Genomic DNA, 20,532 nt, shown 5'->3' on the forward strand with positions numbered 1-20,532 from the left:
TTTTGATTGCACTTGAAATGTTTGCAGATATCATCAAGAGCTTGTAAAAGTTTGACGAATGAGGCTCACATTTTATTGAGTTGACTTCTGATTAACCAAGCTTGTTGCCAGTCTGGAAGCCACATCAATATTTGATTTGAGGGGCACATTAAAAAGTCTGCATCTAACTAGCCAAGCTTGTTGCCAGTCTGGAAGCCACATCAATATTTGATTTGAGGGGCACATTAAAAAGTCTGCATCTAACAAGCCAAGCTTGTTGCCAGTCTGGAAGCCACATCAATATTTGATTTGAGGGGCACATTAAAAAGTCTGCATCTAACTAGCTGAGCTTGTTGCCACTCGGGAAGCCACATAAATATTTGATTTGATTGGCACAGATTAAAAAGTCTGCATCGGATTGGTTGAGCTTGTTGCACTATGCATATCAGTACAGGTCATTCAGGTGTCTATGTGTACACCTTGATCTACCTTGATAATGAAAGCTTGGAGTAGGAAGCAGTATGCATATCAGTACAGGTCACTCAGGTGTCTCAGTACACCTTGATCTACCTTGATAATGAAAGTGGAGTAGAAAGCAGTATGCATATTATTAGTACAGGTCACTCAGGTGTCTCTGTACACCTTGATCTACCTTGATAATGAAAGTGGAGTAGAAAGCAGTATGCATATTGTTGTACAGGTCACTGAGGTGTCTCAGTGTACACCTTGATCTACCTTGATAATGAAAGTGTGGAGAAGGAACCAGTATGCATATCAGTACAGGTCACTCTGGTGTCTCTGTGTACACCTTGATAATGAAAGTGTTGAGCAAGGATAAGTGACAAGTTGTGAAGTTAATGCAAGAAATAAACAAGATTATGTTTATAAGTATGAATCTACAACCCAAGTACTTTGCAAGTCAGTCCAAATTACACTTTGACATGTCCAGCGTATGTAAGTGTTCTAAAGGCTTGAACAGGAGACCATGGGTTCAAACCCCAGCCGAGTCTTACCAAAGATTTCTAAAAATGGTACTAATAGCTGCCTCGCTCGGTGCTCAGCATTAAGAGGTAGTGTTGGGACTGGTCAGCCTGGTGTCAGGATAATGTGACAGGGTGGGACATCATGCTACATGTCTGCGGCATGATGCTTCAGTGCTTGACATCTATTTAAAAAACTGTCACATTGCAGACATTGTAGCAATATGACTGGAAAATTGTTAAAACTATGTTAAAGATCTAAATCACACTCATACTCCTATTTATGTTGTCTTCCAGCAATGAGAATGTACGGAGAGAGATGGGAGGTTGGGGGCTGAGATTCTCTCAAAATCTTCTGAACTTGAATGGAAGAATTCTACCCCAGGAGAAAGTATTCCAACAGGGAGGAGAGGTATAAACAATAAACTGATCATTCTATGCCTTCTCATGCTTTAGTAGATTATTTCACAGCGTTTATAAATCCATGACGGAAAAAATCATAAGTGTACTGCTTGTATTTCGATCTTGAGATTACTGTCAACTGAAGTCATTGCATCCTAATATTACCTTATTGTACTGTGAGTTATTCTTGAACAGTATGGTCAGCATGCTCCATTAATTCAGTTCTATCATTTTTTTATAGTTACATTGTTCACTTTTCAAGGTTTTAATGTGATAAGATTGCAAAGGGGAGTACATGCATGAACTTTGTAACATTTTGTCCATCAACATGATCTGTTGGCAAGATCTGCCTACCAAAAGCACTGAAAAAAGTTGGTTTCCGCTAAAAAGTAGATTTTTATTTTCCATGCTGTAGCTGAGTTACAAGCAGGAGGATGCTGACTGGTCACGTGACATGAGAGGAAAACAACTAATTACAGCAGTAGGGTTGGAGAATTGGGTGATCATTTTCACTCGTAAGAATAGTGGTCAGGCTCAAGATTTTGTACAGACTCTAAGCAGAGTGGGGCCTCCTATGGGGATGAGGATCGCTCAGCCTATTCCGTAAGTAGCAAAAGGAACTGCATCTTTTCAAGATTTGTGGTTAATGGTCCTATTGGGTCAAGATTTGTGGTTAATGGTCCTATTGGGTCAAGATTTGTGGTTAATGGTCCTATTGGGTCAAGATTTGTGGTTAATGGTCCTATTGGGTCAAGGTTTATGGTTAACAGTCCTGTTGGATCAAGAAAGACGAGGATACAAGTAAATTGATAATCATTGTCATTATATTTTAGTTTTTATTATAAAAAAACACCCTCAAACATTTATCTACACAAGTCTGAACTGGAGAAACATCCCAACCTTTGGATAAAAACTCCACATTTGCATGCTGATAATTTCTAATGTAGAATAGAATAATTATAACTGCAATTTAAAAGAGCCATAAAATTCACATTGTGATAGTGACTTTGAACTTGACGTAAATTTTAAACTGGTACAGAACTCGAGTTATGCATGTTTTCAGATGGAAGCAGGACCTCAACCATATTGTGAAATCATTAAAAGATGAAATTGAAGGGAGAAGCGGTTTCATTGATTTTCACCAGCTAATAGAACCTTTTTAAAGGACTTTATTTTCTTTCTTCAGTTGTGAGTTGAGTGATGATCGTAATGAATCGTACCTGACTGCCTTGCGGAATTCAATCACCCCACAGACCCAGCTGGTGATGTGTGTCCTACCAACAAACAAGAAAGACAGATATGATGCAATAAAAAAGTTCACCTGTGTTGATAGACCAGGTAGGTTTGAATGGACAGGTGTTTAAACATAACGCATGTTGCATGAGCCGGGTGGGTGGGTGGGGAAGACATTAGAGAGATTTTGCACATTACAGCCATTGTTTCCATTCTTTGTTTTAGTCCAGTCTTCAGTTGTCATCCTTTGCATTCCAAATAGAAATGCTGTTGGATTTATTATCAGCTTAAAATGAAGAACTTGACAAGAAATTTAATTTATTAGAGAAATCAGTGCTCAAAACTGTGACTAAAAATTGGCATTTGGAAGTCCGCATTTGATTGTTCTTTGAGAATGCCTTTCATTTGGAGTGGTAAAGAAACACAAGATTCTGGGGTCTAAAGGTGATAGGTCTTGACCTTGATAAGTCTAATAAGGAATGGTTTCTTTGCATTGAGTCAAGTTCATGACCAAAGATCATGGTCATTGAGACCCCTTGGTTGGTAATCTCCAATGTGCGCCATCCCCTTCTAGTGCCTGTACAGTGGTATGGTGTTGGTGTATGAAAGGTTACTCTTGGTATACTCTTTTTATAAACATGGTAATGTTCAACAAAGCCTGTCTGCAATATAGCAATAAGAATATTCGTCTGTTGATTCAGCCTTCAAAGATTGCATTTGGCTTGTAAGTTTTATTTGAACTTGTTGGACTTTTAACTCTAATCCTTCCGCAATTTTATATTGACCTCAAGTAACGTTCAGCCTTCTATGTAATAAACTTTGGTTCATGAATTCCTGTTCTCGTAATTTTCTTGTAGCTTATGTTACGACTCTAGGGTCATAAAATACATTAAAAGAAAGAGCGATAACCAACAATATTTGTATAATTTAAAATATTAATTTATTTTCCTACAATATGTTGTGAAAGAATTAAAAATAACCTACAGAAGGGTCAACAAGTTCCTAAAATCCTGACTGCTTTCAATTCCAATACATCCAAGTATTCCGAATACATTCCAAAAGGTATGCTGAGAGAAGACTATTATACTGATGGATACACAAAACAGAAGAATACCTGTATTTTAAATCCGTAGTCATTATATATCTAAATGGTCTTTACATGAATGTTGCAGCTCTGCAATTCCAAAGAATGATGTATTAAATAAGTGAATCAGTCCTTTCAATGTATCTCTTCCAAGACCAATAGTACTATCAACATTAAATTATTCAGCGTAATTATCCTTTTATGTAGCAGATGAGTATGCAGTAGCTAGAATGGTTATTCAGAATACTTGTTGGATTCAACAAGGGTCACAGGGATTATTCGAGCTAGTCACGTAATAGGTCAACCATAACATGTGTCCTTCCTGGATCACATGGTGTTTACTTGTCAGCAACTAATTTTGTATTTCATGTTCGCATTCTTTATTCTAGTGCCAAGTCAGGTGATTGTGGGCCGCACACTAGCCAAGAAACAGATGATGATGTCAGTAGCCACAAAAGTAGCTATACAATTAAACTGCAAGTTAGGGGGAGAAGTCTGGGCTCTCGAAATTCCAGTAAGTGCAGTTTTGAAACACAAGTTGAGAGAATAAACCATACTTTAAAACAATGTAATACTTGCAAATTCTTGTTGCATTCTATAGACTATAATGGTTGTGAATCAGCAGAATAATGGAGAGCTACTGTGCTAGCCTCTAACATTGGCCATGCCTCTACAAAGTAAAGAACTATCGTACTACCCCCTGTCATGGGCCATGCCTCAACAAAGTAAAGAACTAATGTACTTCCCTCGAACATTAGTCTTTCACGAGTCCATCTATTAACAGTTAATTTTTACCACTCTGTTGTACAGATTTGATATCTGGTTTTTTATCAATCAGTCAAGTGTCCATCATTCAATATTTACTTGTTACCATGTAGGTATTCACCATTGATATCTGGTTCTTGTCAGTCTTTCAAGAATCCATCTATCATCAGTTACTTTTTACTACTTGGGTATACAAATTTGGTAACTGGTTTTTATTAATCTGTCACGTGTCCATCTATCAACAGTTATTTGTTACCACTTTGATGTCTTCTTTTTATTGATGCATTTTAGTACGCCATGAGTATAATGAAGGATGTCTATACATTAGCACAAGTTCAGTGACTATCGCCTCTCCTCAACTACATGGAGGATTGCTGTGAAAACTTGCACAGTGATACCAAGGGCAATTCGGGCCTTAATAAAAACATTGCCATTCATACATCCTGCATCCAGATTTGAGAAACTCTACTCCCTAGCAGATGGTCGTATCAGCATGTTGGTTTTCAGTAAAAGATTTTCTATGATGTCAGATTGGTCCTAAATGAAATGGTGCCAGTTGGACATTCCACATAACCACTATGGCAGCTCTCCAGAAACTTGCTATCACAATGTTTTTTGCCAGAAGAATTTTTGCTTGCCCACCTGGTCATAAATGAATTGATGCAAATCTGATATCCAATATGGCCACCACAATCACCATATTTAAAATTGTGTCACTACTACTGAAAGAATGGTCATAACAACACAAGTTTTTCACATTAAAGAGTACTAGTAATGTCTGATTGTTTGTAAATAAAAATGGTGCCAATCTCAGAGATGCTGCCAGAGTGTGCAAGTGCATGTTATTTGTACAGACTCGTGGAAAACATAAAAATGTGATCTATACAATTGGGCTACCTTGAAAACTGAAAATGACTGACTCGGAATATGGTTCAGCTTACGGTACTACACAGTGACAGAAAGGGTGACAATGATTTTTGAAGTATATCAGATTATGTGGGCTGGGATATACCAGTAGATGATTTTGAACCTCAAAATGATGTTGATGAGGGTCCATGCAACCTCCAAAACAAACAACTTTTGTTCATTTTAGACTGGGGAAAAAATTTGTCCATGGCTGGAATAGAATGAAGAAAATGTGATGACAAAGAAAATTCATTTACACTTGGAAATACTAATTTTAGGACATCATCCCATGACAGATACATTAAATTTCAGGATTTGAAACTAAGTGAAAATTTTACAGTTACATGCATGACAGCTATGATGTGTTGTGCAGGACATTAGTGAGATTGTTTTACAAAATATTGGATCCGGGTTTCATCTTAGAATTGGTAAAATTAGGGAACCATGCTGCATCTATTTTATTTCATGCAAATTGTCGGCACGATCAAATTTGATTATAGATTTTTAAAAACGGCTCCAGAAGGAGATGCATGTTAAGAGTAAGGGAAGATAAGCTTCTAGAAAAGTGTTAATAATCAAAACAGAAGAATAAAAAGGAGTATTCAGATTCTTGTGAAGGTGGAAAGGACACAATTATGTTTATTGGACAATAGCAGTTATTGATATTTTGTTACACCGTACTGAAAACTGGTCAATCTTACGGAAAACAATCAACTGCCTTACTGAGTCAGACTCATCAGGGTTGGCAGGTCTATAAGAGATGCACTAGAAGGGTTATTCTTATCCAATCCCTGCAATGAGGAGCTTTCCAGTGGGGTCTCTGGCTTTGCACCTGTTGGTGCAGGTGCTGGAGGAAAAGTTTAGGCATTCTGTAGGTTGGTGAACAGTGTTGACCATCTTCTATGGCTGTCAGAATTTTAGCAAGCATTTACCAGGTACCTGTCAATCCTATGATATGTTGCCTGGTTGGAGGGAAATTGTAATAAATGTGTGCAGACCTGAACTGCTTTGTTATAGTTTGACCATGGCACAGACAGCATGCAATTGTGTATTGTTTTTGTTTTTTTGTGGTTGAAGTGTAAATAAAAGCCAATCATCTTAGTTCGACAAGATGGTATTACACACTACTTTTGATGCCACCTTTAACAGACATTATTTGACACAGATTGCATTGAAAAGTATTTTTGTCCAGTCACTTAGCATATGCACATATTTTTTGTTTGTTTTACCCATTTATTTTAAAAAGTAATTAATTTTAAATTGCAGCACTACCCTCTCCTGCCCTGCAAATCAGACTGAGCAAAAACTTCCTGCAAGCTCAATATTGTGCCATGTTTGCCTGCACAGTAGCCAATTGTCCCATGACACAAGCCTCAAACACTAACTTTATTCTGTCTCTCACTTGCTGCTGATGTTCCCCTATATGATCGTCGACCTGAATTAGGAAACCTGTTTCTTAAATGAACTAAAAGTGTACTTGAAGCCTCACTTTATTGCCCGGGTTATTATCAACAGGCTTGTACTTTGGTACCTGGTTGGTCCTTTCACCAGCTTTGCCCCATAAGCCCTCTCCTTCCATTTGATTCTGGGGTGTCACAGGTGTGAATATCGGCTATGGCATAGACTTGTCTCATTAAAACTCTTGAAGCCTGGATTGAAGAATAATTGATTCCAGTGGCGCTTCAGCATTTATTGAAGGCTGTAGCAAAGATGTCACATTTCCTTCTCAATAGTACTTTGAGCTGAGCTGCTTCTTCAAAAGGATGCCACCTTGGAGGTGTCAAAGGTCATGCTGAACCACAGCAGGAGCCTTTTAAGGTTGGCACATCTAGAGGGGGAGACAATCTTCAGTGACCTGTTCCCTTGAGTGGCATCACAGGATTTGAAGGACCAACAACACAGGTCCCTAGCAGCAGTTTTGGGCTCTTGACCTGCCAATCGAACATCCTCCAAATTCTAATAAGTTTTCAGACTCCTTCCCCCATTATTCTTAATTTTGGGGATCATCCTTCCCTGTCACGAACCCAATTTTTCACCAGTCCAGATTGTCTGAATTAGGGGAAGAGGTACACCCCTTTCTGATAAAGTGTGTAGTCAAGAGGATAGAGAATTTCCAGACTTTCATTCCTTAATCTATTAGTGTAAAAAATGGGCAATAACTTTTGACTCATAATTGACCTTTCTACCTTAAACACATTTCTTTGGGAAGAATGCTTCAGAATGCTGCAATGTTAAATCTGCAGTCATAGTGGATTTAGGACGTACCTTCCTGTTTTTGTTTCTCTTCCCTATAAATGGCTGTTTGGTTTTCCTTTATCTCGCTCTTCTGGGGATCGTGAACATGGCTGCAGGCTCGGTTTCCCTAACGACTTGACTTGCATGCTCAAGTGTCTGCTTTTAGCAGAATGGAGACTGCACTTGAATCTAATCCTATTTTCACCGCTACCTGCATTGGTCATTAAATCTCTACCTGTTCTGACCAAAGTTGCAATTAACATCTGTAAAGCCAGCCTCTTTTGCATACTGGCACATTAGATTCCGCAATGAGATGCTCACTTGAAGCCAGGGTGCGTGGTTTTTGAGGGATTTGGTGACAGGATGAAGTGACTTTATATAAACAATGTGGAAAATGGGGGGAGTATTTATGGCTTTCACAGGGCTATGCCAATCTCAAGGCATCAGAGAACTGTGGTCATATCAGAGAATATCTCTAGTAGCATACATCAAGTGTTACAACTCTATGGTCATAAACTAAGTAATAGAACGCAGTAAAACCGTTAAGATTTGCTAAACTTTACAAGTAATTTAATTATCAAAGTTAAAAAGTTATTATGAAGTGAATCCAAAATACTCCTGTAAAAGTTCTGTTAAAGTCCAAAAGAATGAAAAATTTTATAAATATCTGATCCATGAATAATACTGGTCCACCAATAATCCTGACATGTCAAAATGGCATTGTCCAGAACTCCCTTAACTATTTCACAGTAGTTCCAAAATGATGTTATAGTCCAATGAACACTTTTTATTTCCACTGAATAATCTAAGCAAATGTTTTTCCACTTGAATAATATCTGAATGCAACGTAAAATATGTCTGCAGACTTGATATTAAAACAAGAACACAAGAAATAGGAATGAATATACTTTACCCATCGAAGCTACTTAAAAAACGGGTGAAAAATGCTAAAACATGAAGAGTATGTGTATGTAGGGTTGCTGTGGTCTTCACAGGATGGTCTCTTCACTGGTTAGGAACAAAAAAAATTTCAACCATAGTGCACATTTGCTATGAGACTACAATGTGCTCCCCATGTTTTTCCTAACACTACCCCATCAGTAGGCCTGGTTGGTGGACACCTTCAGCATAAAGTCGGATCATCTGTATGTGTACACAATCCCATCTATCAAAATAATTCTGCATGTGCTCCACCAAGTCAGAATCTCCACTACTTGATTCATCCGGTGGCCCCAGCAGTCATGGTTCAGTGACCAACTTGCCTTGTGGTAGATAAGCCCGGGTTGTTACCACAGAGGAGAGACCTGCTTTGGACGAACAGGGAATCTCTACTGCACAACTGACTTTTATGCTTGGCTCATCTCTGGTGATCAATCTTCCAGGACCATTTCTTGAGTGAAGTTGCCACCAGCATTCTCCAATCTACTTCTAGGGTTTATGATGCTAAGTGGAGAATCTTTTATGATTGGTGCTGTTGGAAATGTGTTGTTCTTACATGTTCCCTTTTGTGATTGGTGCTGTAGGAAATGTGTTGTTCTTACATGTTCCCTTTTGTGATTGGTGCTGTAGGAAATGTGTTGTTCTTACATGTTCCCTTTTGTGATTGGTGCTGTAGGAAATGTGTTGTTCTTACATGTTCCCTTTTGTGATTGGTGCTGTTAGAAATGTGTTGTTCTTACATGTTCCCTTTTTTGATTTGTGCTGTAGGAAATGTGTTGTTCTTACATGTTCCCTTTTGTGATTGGTACTTTAGGAAATGTGTTGTTCTTACACGTTCCCTTTTGTGATTGGTGCTGTAGGAAATGTGTTGTTCTTACATGTTCCCTTTTGTGATTGGTGCTGTAGGAAATGTGTTGTTCTTACATGTTCCCTTTTTTGATTTGTGCTGTAGGAAGTGTGTTGTTCTTACATGTTCCCTTTTGTGATTGGTGCTGTAGGAAATGTGTTGTTCTTACACGTTCCCTTTTGTGATTGGTGCTGTAGGAAATGTGTTGTTCTTACATGTTCCCTTTTTTGATTTGTGCTGTAGGAAATGTGTTGTTCTTACATGTTCCCTTTTGTGATTGGTGCTGTAGGAAATGTGTTGTTCTTACATGTTCCCTTTTGTGATTGGTGCTGTAGGAAATGTGTTGTTCTTACATGTTCCCTTTTTTTATTTGTGCTGTAGGAAATGTGTTGTTCTTACACGTTCTCTTTTGTGATTGGTGCTGTTGGAAATGTGTTGTTCTTACATGTTCCCTTTTATGATTGGTGCTGTAGGAAATGTGTTGTTCTTACCTGTTCCCTTTTGTGATTGGTGCTGTAGGAAATGTGTTGTTCTTGCATGTTCCCTTTTGTGATTGGTGCTCTAGGAAATGTGTTGTTCTTGCGCGTTCCCTTTTTTGATTTGTGCTGTAGGTAATGTGTTGTTCTTACCTGTTCCCTTTGAAGCAAACTGCAGATTTTCTTATCTTCCTTTGTCCAATATTAAGGGTCTAGGACAGCCCTTATAAACACAAGTTCTTGAGAGTTCTGCCATTTGGTCCAACCCACATCTTTCTGCTCTCCTAAGGTATTGGAGAAACTCTATCGTGCTTGTTCTTTGGGCATTGTGAAAACCTTTTTTAGAACCTTCTCAAGAGGAGTGAGCTTTGTTTGAGTTTGGGTAAAGGGTTGTTTATGGTAGAATAACTAGCGATTCGGTTTCTTTTATTTGCCAACCTGGGTTTCCAGTTGAGAATCTGCTACTCAACTATCTACCAATTTACAGCATTGAACACTTCTGCTTTTAAAGATTTGTGACTTTTTTGTGTTAACACTATTTTTAGTAGATGATAGGCTATAGTTAGCAGCCAATTTATTTAGTGGAGGAAGAAACCGGAAAGAACCACTGATCCACAAGAAGTTATTAGCAAGCTTTCGCACATACCCATATTTGTCAAGGGAAGTCTGATCTGTAATGATGGCAGCTTTAGACCACTGTCATTGTGGTCATGCTACCAGAAGGTAAGTTCTGAAGTTGCCTATATTGGATTTGTTGGGGCCATCAGCCTCTGTCCTAACGAGTAAATTCAGCAAAGCAATATTAGCAGGTGATGTGGTAATGCTGTTGAAATCTAATCTTTAGCTGGGTAAAACTAATTGTAATGATGTAAAACCTGACACTGTTGTAAAGAGACCATCCTTACATTCTGCTGTCCGTACTCTAGGTCCAGCTCCAAAGTCTATAGATATGTATTCTGTATGTTGACTGTGATTAATGAGTTTGAATGGAATCATATCCTTTTCAATTCTGTCTTTCCAATATATGTAAGTGGAGGGAATAATTCACTGACTAGGGACTGGAGTCCGTCAAATGGAAAGCAGTACGAGAACTGTAGCATTTTAATATTATATAATTAAAATTAGTTTTACCCCACTACTACCACCAAATGAAAACTACATCTTCATAACAGCATTGGGAGAAATCAGATAGAAAGCACTTTCTTGATGCCGATAAATTGTCCACCTGTTTGTTGCAGTTGTCTATGTGACTTATCTTGGCCAGGTGAGCAATCTGAGAGGCACTAATGCTCCTGTCTGAAATTGGCTACAATCTTATCTTGGCCAGGTGAGCAATCTGACAGGCACTAATGCCTCCTGTCTGAAGAAAAAAAAATTACTGTTAGGTTTGTAGCTATAACCAGTGGATAAAGATATTTTTGATTGTGTCAAGTACAGGAAAACAAATGTCCTGACGTTTTTTGTCAGTTGAGAAGTTGTGCTGTAGCTTGAAAAATTTAAATTCTGTATACTTTATCAGAAGTCCTTAAGTAGAGGAAGGTTGTTACTCGTTATTTTACTCCTTAGCATCTTACTGCTCATTTATCTATCAAGCAGTGTAAAGGAAGGTCAATTTTAAAATCAAGCAGTGTAAAGGAAGGTCAATTTTAAAATCAAGCAGTGTAAAGGAAGGTCAATTTTAAAATCAAGCAGTATAAAGGAAGGTCAATTTTAAAATCAAGCAGTGTAAAGGAAGGTCAATTTTAAAATCAAGCAGTGTAAAGGTAGGTCAATTTTAAAATCAAGCAGTGTAAAGGAAGGTCAATTTTAAAATCAAGCAGTGTAAAGGAAGGTCAATTTTAAAATAAAGCAGTGTAAAGGAAGGTCAATTTTAAAATAAAGTAGTGTAAAGGTAGGTCAATTTTAAAATCAGTCATTGTAAAGGAAGGTCAATTTTAAAATCAGTGTAAAGGAAGGTAAATTTTAAAATAAAGCAGTGTAAATGAAGGTCAATTTTTTTTCCCAATGTGTGTAAAGTAAGGTAAATTTTAAAATGATCTTCGTAAAGTTTGGTAGATTTTGAAGATGGCATGTATATCGCTAGACCCTAATGATTTACAGAACTACTGCCCAGTTTCTAATCTCCCATTCATACCAAAAATCTTAGAAAAGGTTGTTCTATCCCAGCTTGTATCTCATCTGAATTCAAACAGTCTTTTTAGCAATGTACAATCTGCATATCGCCCTTGCCACAGTACTGAAACTACTCTCCTAAAAGTAGTTAATGACATTCTCTCTGCTTTGGATAGCGGAAAGATTACAATCCTCGCCCTCCTTGATTTGTCTGCAGCATTTGACACAATAGACCATGATATATTACTTCACTGTCTCCAGCATGTATTTGTCATTCATGATACAGCCTTACTGTGGTTCAAGTCCTACTTGGTCAACATGACACAAATTGTGTGTGCAAATGGAATACACTCCAGCCCAGTTAATTTATGTTGTGTTCCACAGGGGACTATTCTTGGACATGTTCTCTTCATTCTATACACTCAGCCACTCTCAAGTGTCATAGATCATCATCCAGTGTCTCACCAATTGTATGCTGATGACACCCAAATATACAAATTTAGCCACCCTTTCTCATTCACATCCTTTACCTCAAACAATAAATATCAGCAACACCAACATTAAATTCACACAATCAGTATAAAATCTAGGTGTTACTCTGGACAGTACTGTCACATTGATCAACATGTCATGAACATATGCAAGGCTGCATATCTTGAGCTGAGATGCATCAGCTCCATTCACAAATATCTTTCAGTTGATGCCACTAAAACACTTGTGTATTCATTAGTACTTTCAAGACTGAACTATTGTAACTCAATTATGTCTGGTTAATCTCAATATCTACTCCAAAATGTTCAAAACACAGCTCCTCGGATAATACTTAAGAGTACCACGATCAGAGCACACCTTCCTGCTGCTCTGTACCAAACACTGGCTATCCATTCGATCCAGAATCAAACACAAAATTTGTTCTCTGTGCTACATTTCACTGTCGGACTCTAGTCCAACATACCTATCCGACCTCACCCATGTGTACACACCAGCAAGATACTTAGGCTCCTCTTCTAACAATCGTATGCTCATTATTCCCACTATGAAAACAAAGTCATATGGACAGTGTTCTTTTGCATACCAGGGCCCAGCAATGTGGAATGAATTGCCCACTGAACTTGGACATGAAGACACAGTGATCACATTCAAGAGTGCGCTCAAAACTGACTTATTTTGATTGAGAACAAACTGAAAGACCTAATGTTTCCTGCCTTAAATATTCTCAGCATGTTGTTTTTTGTTTTCTAATTCGTTCTGTTTGTGTTTGTAATCATGTTATATGTTTTTTATCTTATAGGTGTTTAATGTTGTAAAGCGCTTAGAGCTTCTAAAGATTAGACGCCATACAAAGTTCTCATTATTATTATTATACCTACAACCAATTAATGTGTTCTTATGACCAATTGTAATTTGTTTACAAACGTACATATAAAAACAAAATTCCTTCAGATATACTGTGAAATGTTACAGACACAGAAGATATCTATAACTTAATGAAATTAAACAGTTTTAATATACAAGCAAAGCAACATATCCATAATTACTTCCCACAGCCACGAGTATATGATGGAAAATACTAGATCCTTTTTGTGATGTGGGGAGAAGACACTCGTTTTGAAAACAAGTGCAACATGAGCAATGTAGATAACTTTGAAAACTTTTATTCCTTGGATTATTGACACTAATGATCTGATATCCCATGATGCAATTGACAGCTCAGGAGAGCAAGTGGTAGCCTGTATATTTATTTCTTGTTACAACTAGGTAGACCTTGTCTAGTGGATGAGGTACAACTAGGTAGACCTTGTCTAGTGGATGAGGTACAACTAGGTAGACCTTGTCTAGTGGATGAGGTACAGCTAGGTAGACCTTGTCTAGTGGATGAGGTACAGCTAGGTAGACCTTGTCTAGTGGATGAGGTACAACTAGGTAGACCTTGTCTAGTGGATGAGGTACAACTAGGTAGACCTTATCTAGTGGATGAGGTACAACTAGGTAGACCTTGTCTAGTGGATGAGGTACAACTAGGTAGACCTTATCTAGTGGATGAGGTACAACTAGGTAGACCTTGTCTAGTGGATGAGATACAACTAGGTAGACCTTATCTAGTGGATGAGGTACAACTAGGTAGACCTTGTCTAGTGGATGAGGTACAACTAGGTAGACCTTGTCTAGTGGATGAGGTACAACTAGGTAGACCTTGTCTAGTGGATGAGGTTGTCAGTCTGAAAGTACATTGCCTCAGGTAACTGTAAAGGCACACTTGCCCTTGTAATGGGCCACCCAAAAGGGACTACCTTACATATTGGCTATGCTCGATGCTTGGAGATTGAAGTGCCTTGTGGGATTGCATCAGCTTACTTCCCTCCTAGTATTGGACTTTTGACTTTATTTATATACTTGGTGTATTTGCTGTTATCAGTGGCATCAGTTGAATGAATAGTGAAATTAAATTCTTCTGATCTTTAGCTCTACTGGTCATAGAATTGAAGAGCTTGTGGGATGGCCTGTTGTCCATCCATGTCTGTCAGCACAGATTTTGTCGTTCCTACTCCCACTAAACTAGGTCAAGGACTGTCACAAAATTTGCATATTCATCGGATTGTCTAATTGGCCACTTAATTAAAATGTTACCAAATGGGGGTCAATATGACAACCACAGCAGTCATTTTAAACTTTTTGTCACTACTTCTGAAAAGAAAGGTGTATTCTTGCTTGTAATTGGTCTATAATGAAAATGGTGCCCGCCTGTTTATCTATATGACTGCCATCCTGAAAATGGTGTCACAGCTACCCCAAAACAGAAAGTTGTATCAACATGGGATTTTCACCAGAAGACTTCTTATGGAGTCTAGTCAGTCCTAAATGATGTGTGGTGAATATGGTCACCCATGGTTGCCATTTTGAAAATCAAGATTCATCCCGAGTGAATGGTAAAATGGACATGGGGATTTCATCTATAGACCTTTTTCATATCTAGTTTGTTGTAAATAAAAACTGCCTTTTTAAAATCCAGTATGGCTGCCAGAATGGCCATCTTGAAAATGTTATTGCTATTCTTCCCCAATGGGACTGATCATGTAGGCATGACGTTTTTATCAATATTTTTTTTAAATGTCCAGTTGGTCCTAAATGAAAAGGTGGTGAGCATCCCTACAATTTGGACATCACAGTTACCATCTGGACAATTCTGTTGTTGCTCAAGAAGGTCTAAATGGTTTCAGCATGCAGCAGTTACAAAGATTTAAAAAAACTTATGCCCTTATTTTTGAAAATTCTTTTTTTTGGCTAGTTGAACATTAGCCTCTTCGAGGGACTCTTGGTTTTATAAATAAAGCAAGCCATTTCCTGTCATTGCAGAACTAGTTGTTTAAAAGAAAACAAGGCACAAATGATTTCTTTAAAAAAATTGTGGTTGCAGTAAGTCAAGTTAATATAAATATGACTGATACAACAAACAGAAAAGCAAAATTCTAGAACTCGTTCGTAGTCTTGTTGTCCTGATGTTGATATTCTGGATGCTTAAAATAAAAATCCACTCATCCTTTAGCTGAAGAACCTCATGGTGGTTGGCATAGACTCTTATCATGACTCCGCGAAGAAGGGGCGCTCTGTTGGTGGAGTGATTGCCAGCACGAACGGGACACTGACTCGCTACTATTCCCGCTGTACTTTCCAGCACACCATGCAGGAGCTGATGGATGGCCTCAGAGTCAGCATGCAAGGTTAGCCCCATGGGCCTTTTGACCATTTATGGGCATTTTTTCCATAACTATGCATGGAAATCTTGTTCATTTAAGTTCATTGTTCTTATCCTGTTTTTGTTCATATGCATGGTCAATTTTCATGACATGCTTACTCGACTGCACTACATTTGTTGCCAGTTTCATTCTTGTAATGCATTGCTGCCAGCTGCTTTGTGTTTTGTATTGTTGTTCACTTTATACATTTTATTTATGCATTTCACCGTTACTAACATCTCTTTTGTCAGCTTCAGCTACTTCCATGCCCAACGGGCTTTAGGTTACAGAACAGGAAATACTTATATTAATTACGATTATTAGCTGGTTTTTTTTTCTCAAATCACTCAAAAACCCATTAATCAGCTTTGCATGTTTTTAATAGGTCATTCTGCCCCAAACATCCTCCTTGTTATACCAACATTATCCCAACTTTGGGGAAAAGGTGGTGTTAACTTTTGACTAAATAAAAGGGGATGCTAGCACTTCAGTACTTGATTTTCAAGCAAATACCTGTATAGGACTAGAGCAATGAATGCACCCCTCCCCCCATAAATCTGATTGTGGGGGACTAGAGCGATGAATGCACCCCACCCCCCATAAATCTGATTGTGGGGGACTAGAGCAATGAATGCTTCCCTCCCCATAAATCTGATTGTGGAGGACTGGAGCAATGAATGCTCCCCTCCCCGTAAATCTGATTGTATTGCATGTTCTTGCGCAGCATAATTTATTTTTTATTTTCTCAGGTTAGTTGGGCATTACTTACTTTGAATTAATAACTGCCGTCCTAATTTTACTTTTAATTAATATCTGTCATCCTAATTTTGTATTTAACGACTTACCCTCCTACTTTTAACAGCTGCGAAGTTTGATGGTAATTGGTATGGACATGTATCATGACTGCTTTAAAAAAAAGGCAGGTCTGTAGCAGGAATTGTGACAAACATGAACACTAAGCTGACTAGGTATTACTCTGACATTCCAACACCACCAGGTCTGTAGCAGGAATAGTGACAAGCATGAACACTAAGCTGACTCGGTATTACTCTGACATTCCAACACCACCAGGTCTGTAGCAGGAATTGTGACAAGCATGAACACTAAGCTGACTAGGTATTACTCTGACATTCCAACACCACCAGGTCTGAAGCAGGAATCGTGACAAGCATGAACATTAAACTGACTAGGTATTACTCTGACATTCCAACACCACCAGGTCTGTAGCAGGAATTGTGACAAGCATAAACACTAAGCTGACTAGGTATTACTCTGACATTCCAACACCACCAGGTCTGTAGCAGGAATAGTGACATGCATGAACACTAAGCTGACCAGGTATTACTCTGACATTCCAACACCACCAGGTCTGTAGCAGGAATAGTGACAAGCATGAACACTAAGCTGACCAGGTATTACTCTGACATTCCAACACCACCAGGTCTGTAGCAGGAATTGTGACAAGCATGAACATTAAGCTGACTAGGTATTACTCTGACATTCCAACACCACCAGGTCTGTAGCAGGAATAGTGACATGCATGAACACTAAGCTGACCAGGTATTACTCTGACATTCCAACACCACCAGGTCTGTAGCAGGAACAGTGACAAGCATGAACACTAAGCTGACTAGGTATTACTCTGACATTCCAACACCACCAGGTCTGTAGCAGGAACAGTGACAAGCATGAACACTAAGCTGACTAGGTATTACTCTGACATTCCAACACCACCAGGTCTGTAGCAGGAATTGTGACAAGCATGAACACTAAGCTGATTAGGTATTACTCTGACATTCCAACACCACCAGGTCTGTAGCAGGAACAGTGACAAGCATGAACACTAAGCTGACTAGGTATTACTCTGACATTCCAACACCACCAGGTCTGTAGCAGGAATTGTGACATGCATGAACACTAAGCTGACTCGGTATTACTCTGACATTCCAACACCACCAGGTCTGTAGCAGGAATAGTGACAAGCATGAACACTAAGCTGACTAGGTATTACTCTGACATTCCAACACCAGCACCAGGAACTGGTAGATGATTTAGCTAGACCTGTTATAGGTAAGGCTGTTATTGATTGTTAGAATGAGAAGGCAAATATGCCTGTTCACTTCTGAAGATATTAATTTATTCCAGTTTTATCTTGGGTCTCTCTCATACCCATTATATACTCAAGACAATCTCTTGCATTGTATATTTTCATCAGTCAGTCACCAAGAGAATATTTCGGATATCCGTGGAAAATATTCATGGTTCTAAATTCTAGATGTCAACTTTTACCATGTGGATATTAAGGTAACATCCGTATGCAAGATTATAGATCAGTTCGTTGGATTCCATCTCCCACTTGAATGTTAAGGTCAAAACCACCTTGTGCACTGTTCCTGTGCTGGATAACTTGCACACCTGCTAAAAATGAATCCCGTTTCTTCTTACAGAAAATGTAAAAGAAAAATAAGTACTGTTTATTTAATGTGAATATAGTTGCAATCAAAATTGGTGAACAACACAATATGTACTTGTTTTATCGCCTGAAATGATGGTTAGTGGTTGGAAACTTGAATCAGCATCATGGTTAAGTGGTGGAAACTTGAATCAGCATCATGGTTGGTGACAGGAAACTTGAATCAGCATCATGGTTAGTGGCTGGAAACTTGAATCAGCATCATGGTTAGTGACTGGAAACTTGAATCAGCATGATGGTTGGTGGCTGGAAACTTGAATCAGCATCATGGTTGGTGGCTGGAAACTTGAATCAGCATCATGGTTAGTGGCTGGAAACTAGAATCGGCATCATGAAATTTGCAACTTTTAATAAACCATACATTTTGTTACATTGTCTTTATTTTAAAAGAAAATTCAGTACACTGGAAATGTACAATAAATGTTATTAATGCCACCCAGGGGGCAACAGTTTGAGAAAGCAAGTTTTGTCAGGGGTAATTCCTGTTTTAGTTTTTATGTGATCTGCTCTTTTGTATAAATTCACCATCACCGTGAGTTTCGATGAGAATCTAATTAAGTACTGCCTGTTTTTTGTCTCCGACTTGGTTTCATTTTTGCAATTAATTTGAAGTTAACCTGTAAGGTTTGTAAATAAATTCTAGACTGGGTGAAAGTGTCCAAGGTTATCTCTACCAATCATATTGTACAACTCCTTTGGAATTTGATCTACTAGCACTATACATAAATATATGTAGGTGGATAACAGTGATGCTGCGTCTCGGCATCCATTGCCCACACAGCATTTGACTCCATATTACTGTCCTTTAAATAATTAATTACGTTGTTGTTGAGGAAGTTGCTAAGCTTTTTGGTAACCAAAAGTTTATAGCTCTAAAATGTACAATTGCCATCACCCCATACAAATTGCAGTTTTGCTGCTGCTGAGAATGTCTTGTGTAAATTATATCTTGTCTCATAAAATTGGTTTGCCTTTTCCTGCAGCTGTCTTTCTGTAGGTAGATTGAAGATGGACTTTTTGTTGTTAATATTTTGAATGTTTTTGTTTTCCTTGTGTTTCTACCTTTTTGGAAGTCTTGTTGGTAGTATTTTCAATTGTTTAATCTTTTTTCTTTTAAGAACTTTGTTTTCTGTTTAATTTGCAATTTAAATAAAAGAAAATTATTTAACTTTACACATGATAAAAAACTGACAAGTTGGGAAAGTCATACTTTCTCATTTTTTTTATCTAATTAAATATAAAATCCAAGAAAGTAATAAAAAAAACTTGAATGAAAATAAGGACATTCATTATTTTTTTTGTTAATAGGGTAGGTCATGAAATATTTTAATATATTTGGTTTTAAAGACAAATATATTCATCTTATGGGGGGAATTTGTTCTTTTTAAATTCTTAAAATAAGTTGGTTTCTGCTTTTGTACATTTAGTTGTGCCAATTGTTTTAATATATAAAAGGTGTAGGGGGGGAATGGAGGAAATTGGCTTATCAGTTGTTTTGGAGCGGGGAGTGGCGGAATCACCTAGCTAATTCTTTTTTCAAAGGGGTAAACTTTTAGTTGGAGGGGAAAAGAATTAACTGATTCTTTCCCCAAGGGGGAAAAAAAATCAGACTATTCTTTCCTATGGGAAACTTTCAGAGGGGATGATAAATTTGACAGCAAAATAGCAGCATGGAAGGTAAACTATTTAAGAATATAATAAGAAAAGGTATAGTGATATCGATTTTAGTGAAGATATTTCTTTTGGTAGAAAAAACATATTTTGTCATTAAATGTATTTCTAAATGAAGATTTTTTTATATTACTGAATTTTTAGCTATTCTGCAGTTGAAAACTAAGGACAGACTGCTTTTACACTAGGGAAAGGATAAATGGGTCTTTGTTACCTTATGGACTATTCATTGAAATGCTTGCAGAAGTATAATGCTAAAACTATAATGCCTGAAATGTAATGCATGAAGTATAAATATAATGCTTGAAATGTAATGCCTGAAGTATAAATACAATGCCTGAAATGTAATGCCTGAAGTATAAATATAATGCCTGAAATGTAATGCATGAAGTATAAATATAATGCCTGAAATGTAATGCCTGAAGTATAAATATAATGCTTGAAATATAATGCCTGAAGTATAAATATAATGCTTGAAATGTAATGCCTGAAGTATAAATATAATGCCTGAAATGTAATGCCTGAAGTATAAATATAATGCCTGAAATGTAATGCCTGAAGTATAAATATATAGCCTGAAATGTAATGCCTGAAGTATAAATATAATGCTTGAAATGTAATGCCTGAAGTATAAATATAATGCTTGAAGTATGAATATAATGCTTGAAATGTAATGCCTGAAATATAATGCTTAAA

General features: G+C 37.7%; 1 protein-coding gene across 2 annotated transcripts in view; it reads left to right on the forward strand.

Annotated features, from left to right (window-relative positions):
- LOC149779685 (piwi-like protein 1) overlaps positions 1-20,532 on the forward strand; it is a 105,443-nt gene that overhangs the window by 62,560 nt on the left and 22,351 nt on the right. For both annotated transcript variants that reach the window (XM_089940529.1, XM_089940527.1), the window contains exons 11-15: positions 1,257-1,371; positions 1,777-1,964; positions 2,548-2,699; positions 4,068-4,192; positions 15,503-15,677. In XM_089940529.1, the coding sequence (XP_089796655.1) occupies positions 1,257-1,371; positions 1,777-1,964; positions 2,548-2,699; positions 4,068-4,192; positions 15,503-15,677 (755 nt within the window). The remainder of the gene's footprint in view (positions 1-1,256; positions 1,372-1,776; positions 1,965-2,547; positions 2,700-4,067; positions 4,193-15,502; positions 15,678-20,532) is intronic.

Source organism: Sinohyriopsis cumingii, chromosome 17 (assembly GCF_028554795.1).
Source record: "Sinohyriopsis cumingii isolate HCF-2022 chromosome 17, ASM2855479v2, whole genome shotgun sequence".
Lineage (NCBI taxonomy): Eukaryota > Metazoa > Mollusca > Bivalvia > Unionida > Unionidae > Sinohyriopsis > Sinohyriopsis cumingii.